This window comes from Dreissena polymorpha, chromosome 8, assembly GCF_020536995.1.
Source record: "Dreissena polymorpha isolate Duluth1 chromosome 8, UMN_Dpol_1.0, whole genome shotgun sequence".
Classification (NCBI taxonomy): domain Eukaryota; kingdom Metazoa; phylum Mollusca; class Bivalvia; order Myida; family Dreissenidae; genus Dreissena; species Dreissena polymorpha.
In genome coordinates this window covers 47,159,608-47,164,480 of record NC_068362.1, presented here as the reverse complement: position 1 = coordinate 47,164,480, position 4,873 = coordinate 47,159,608, and the positions used below count along the sequence as shown (strand labels likewise).

General features: G+C 41.7%; 1 protein-coding gene across 1 annotated transcript; it reads left to right on the top strand.

Annotated features, from left to right (window-relative positions):
* The first annotated feature begins 512 nt into the window (after nt 1–512).
* Nucleotides 513–1,754, top strand: LOC127840503 (uncharacterized). The gene has a single exon (XM_052368920.1). The coding sequence runs from the start codon at nt 513–515 to the stop codon at nt 1,752–1,754; it is 1,242 nt and encodes a 413-aa protein (XP_052224880.1).
* The last annotated feature ends 3,119 nt before the right edge of the window (nt 1,755–4,873 follow it).

The window sequence follows — 4,873 nt, the reverse complement described above, 5'->3', positions numbered from 1 at the left end:
ATTTGGAGAAAGGGCAAAATCCCGGATTGCTGGAAGAGAGCGGAGGGAATATTCGCCCCAAATGAGAAGGACTCGAAGGATATTGGTCAGTTCCGGACCATTTCTCTGCTCAACGTAGAGGTGAAGATATTCTTTGCAGTCATAGCCAAGCGACTGACAACGTTCCTTACTGACAACAACTACGTTGAAACGTCAATTCAGAAGGGTGGAGTTCCCGGATTTTCAGGCTGCGTCGAGCATACCAGTGTTCTCAGCCAAGTGATCAGGGAGGCACGAGTGAACAATGATGACCTGACTGTAGTGTGGCTAGACCTTGACAACGCTTATGGATCAATACCCCACAAGTTGATTGAGTTAAGCAGTATCATGTACCAGAACACGTTTGTAACCTGGTAAAAGACTACTACAGAGGCATTAAGCTACGCTTTGCTGTGGGAGACAAGACAACAGCATGGCAAAGCTTGGAGAAAGGCATTGTCACAGGATGCACAATCTCTGTGGTCCTGTTTGTGATGGGTATGAACCTCATCATCAATGCGGCGAAGAGAGAGACACGTGGTCCAAAAGCAGCATCAGGAATCTACTTACCTCCAGTTAAGGGATTCATGGATGACCTCACTCTGACAGCAAAGACCCACATCCAAGCAAGGTGGATGCTTTCGGCCCTAGAAGAGGCAGCAACTTGGTCCAGAATGAGGTTCAAACCCAGAAAGTCCAGAGCACTTGTTATCAGGAAAGGCCAACCAACCAAGAAATTCAATCTGACAGTGCAAGGTGAGGACATACCATCGACAATGGACAGCCCCATTAAATGCCTTGGGAAGTGGTATGATGCTACACTCCAAGATGGGAACAACATCAAGCGCATCAAGAACCAGCTCACTGAAGGGCTGAAGCAGATTGACAAAAGCGGACTACCTGGCAAATTCAAGGCCTGGTTATTCCAGAATGGACTTCTCCCACGACTGATGTGGCCACTGATGCTTTTTGAGATGGCAACAACAGTGGTGGAAGGACTGGAGAGAACCATTAGTAGGCATTTGCGAAAGTGGCTTGGCGTACCACCCAGCTTCAGCAACATTGGACTCTATGGACGATCAAATCAACTACAGCTCCCATTGAGATCGTTGGTGGAGGAGTACAAGGTGGCAAAGGCCAGACTTGTCATGACGCTGAAGGATTCAAGGGAAGACATGGTCCGAAGAGCAGGTGTTGAGACCAGGACGGGAAGAAAGTGGTCCGCTAGCCAGGCTGTAGCGCAAGCCGAGAGCCGCCTGCGACACAAAGACATTGTGGGAACAACGGCAGTGGGAACACAAGGTCTGGGCTCTGCGGAGACGAGGAGTTGGAAGAAGGCGGACAGTAGGACAAGGAGGGAGATGGTCCAGGCAGAGGTATGTCTGGCCGAAGAAGAAGATCGAGGCATAAGGGCAGTGGCAATGGGGTGCCAGGGTGCTTGGACAAAGTGGCAGACTACAGGAAAGAAGATGACATGGGCGGATATCTGGCGTAGCGAACCTCTGCGCATCAGTTTCCTGCTCAGGTCAGTCTACGACCTGCTACCTTCTCCAGCAAACCTGCACAGATGGGGAAAACGTGACAACCCAACCTGCCCACTTTGCGGAAAGATAGGCACGCTAGAACATACACTATCATCTTGCCAGACAGCCCTTACACAAGGAAGATACAGGTGGAGACACGACAAGGTCCTCCAAGAACTGGCAGACATAGTGGAAAGGGAGAGGCGAAAGTAGAGGACTGTGAAAGAGACCAGAAAGATGCAGTTTGTAAAGGAAGGGGAAACCATCAAGAAGCAGCAGGCGCAAGCAGCATCGATCCTAGATCGTGCGCAGTCATGGGAGATGGCTGTTGACCTGAAACGCAGGCTGGTTTTCCCAAGTGTAGTCCAGACAACACAACGCCCCGACATGGTGATCCGGTCGGCAAAGGACAAGTGTCTGGTGATGGTTGAACTCACAGTTCCTTGGGAGTCGCGCTGTGATGAGGCGATGGAGAGGAAAACAGCAAAATATGCTGATCTGCAGAGGGAATGCAAGGAGAAGGGGTGGCACACCTGGCTATTCCCAGTGGAGGTCGGCGTCCGAGGCTTTCCGTCAAAGTCTGGAGACTTTTCACTGCACTTGGCCTGACAGGAAGAGACAGAAAGCGAGCGGTCAACAGACTTGGGGATGCAGCGGAGAGAGCATCGAGATGGTTTTGGCTGAGGAGAGAAGAGAGGAGCTGGCAGCCGTCTACTGACACGTAGGGGATTGATCAACCCCTGCGGACCCACCACCAGGAGAATGTATCGAGATTAATGGGTCGAAACATTCAGTGATCGGTGGCTCTCGACTGAGGATGTCAGTAGTCCAGCAGTTTAACGACTGTTTACATCTCATTCGACTTTAAAAATTTATGTTTCCCTAAATAATTTACTGTGCTAGAAGGTCCGTTTGATGATTTAAGGTTGATGTTTAGAGAGGTTATTTGTAGTTGACAACTTTAGTTTTCATTTATTCTAACAAATACCCAAACAGTCAATAATATAGAATACAAATTAAATTTGCATACCATATTCTTATAAAATTACAATATAAGTTAGAGGGAACTTGAATTGTTTGCTGAAAGGATCTAGCATGATTTTAGGCCAAATCTGTACACTTGGGACATTTTCAAAATGGATGAAAATCTGAAGAAAAATAGCATAACTTTTATATGTATTTCATTTGAGGTATTTTTGTGGCCCTTAGTATGTTTATAACCTATGGGATATAAGAGGCATAAGGAATCTCCATAATTATGCAGTGTGTCATAGATCTGTTTTTCCCATAAAAAACATTTATTTCACAAATTGTAGATACATTTGACCTGGTTTTCAATTTATTTAACATAGTTGTATATATTTGACCTTGGTTCAATAATTTATCTTGTTCTATATAATAAAGATCTATTTGACATTGCTCTCTATATGCTGGAGATCTATATGCTGGGCATTGTTCTCTATACAAATGGATATCAGACCTTGTTCTCTAAATATCGAATGATGTTCTCCACATATTAAACATTGTTCTCTATGGCATTGACCTTGATCTTTAAATATAAGACATTATGTCTCTTCTATATGTCGGAATTTGATCTCTATATATAAGACATTGCTCTCTATACTTGAAGTTGATCTAATATTGTGTTCTCTATAATTATATTGGACGCTTTTCTATAAATATTGAACATGGTTCTGTATACAAAATGCATGTTTATATTTTTTAGAATGTTTGACCTCGTTTTCTATAATATAATTCACTGTTCTATATTTAGACCTTGTTCTCTATATATTAAACATTATATTTTCTATATATTGTACCTTGTTCTTTATAAATTAGACCTTGTTCTTTTTATACTTTATACATAACACGATGTCCTGTTACTTGACCTTCCTCTGTAATACAATATATCCTCTATACTTTTTGGTAAGGTGTCATTACAATAATGAAATAATAATTAGTGCCAGGGTCGACATTTTTTCCAGCAACTTGCCCTGCAGGGCGAGTAGCTAAGAATTTCCACTTGCCCTGCTGAAATATGTACTTGCCCTGCAATTTATTGAATCAATGCAATAAATCAATAATTAATATGTTTTATTGTAATTATTATTGGTTTTCAAATAGAACTGTAAGTGTTAATACATGAACTTCAATAAAGTTAATAAACTGTTTTAACACAATTTTATTTTGTTTGATTTTCATTTTTCCCTCATGGTCACGATCATTATGATTACACTTTAGGAGCACTGGAGAGTCCGAAAGGCATTTTGTAAAACTCAAATAAGCCTCTTTGTGTACAAAAGGCAGTTTTCTCTTTGTCATTTTCTTCCATTAAAACTTGCCAAAATCCACTCTTTAAATCTAAAGATACCTGTGAAGAATTTAGACGAAATTTTTAGCAGTATTAAAAGACCGTATACCGTATTGTATAGGATACATTCACGGAACATACCGGTATCGGTGCGTAACGGGAACAGGACTAATTTTAGCGCAGTGTGCAATAATCAACATCCGGTTAATTTTAAATCCCCGATTAGAGTTGTTTTGTTTGGCGAAATGTTTTTAAAACTTGAAATTTTAATTGTGTCGGCCAGAAATGCCACTCGCCCTGCAGGACGAGCGCTGCCGGAATATTCACTCGTCCGGAGCCGATTTCTACTCGTAATTACGAGCGGGCGAGTGGATTTGTCGATCCCTACAGTGCTGTACCGTTGTTTATCGTAGGTTTTAACATGGTTTTGAGTTTAGATGCGTGGGAATTGTACCACGAGGGTGACAGCCTGCGTGGTTTAATTATAAGTGTCTGAAAGACTTTATCATCCATCATATTTGACATTTGACCATGTTCAACTTTTATTTTGGCTTGTTTCTTCAGTTTTGATTTTGAATGCTTTCTTGAATCGAAATTTAATCATTAATTCTGCTATAATGTAAGTTTGTTTTCACTTTCTGGAGGTTTATAACAAAAACGTTAATTTTGTGTCCCAAGTGTACATGTACAACATTTAATTACCAACTTCAGGCTAACATTGTCTTCCTTTAGGCAAACCAAATATTTTTATATATCGATTCCTTCTAACCATTTTGAAAGCGTGGCACTCGCTTTGCTGCGTAGAAAAACGTGCATTACAAATCGGTCGAAATCACGTGAAGTGCTAAGAAAACACATCATTATTTTGACAGTTGGGCCGCAACTAGTAAAACAACTGTTAACATTTATCAGGAAGAGATCGCACTTAATAACAGAAATGACCACACAGAGATACAATCAATTTCCCTATTGCAAATCTTTTCCAGCTGAAAATTTTCCCACACCCGTCTTTTTTAGTGTA

Coding starts and splice junctions, on each gene's coding strand:
- LOC127840503 (XM_052368920.1), top strand. CDS start 513: ATGGGTATGAACCTCATCATCAATGCGGCGAAGAGAGAGACACGTGGT.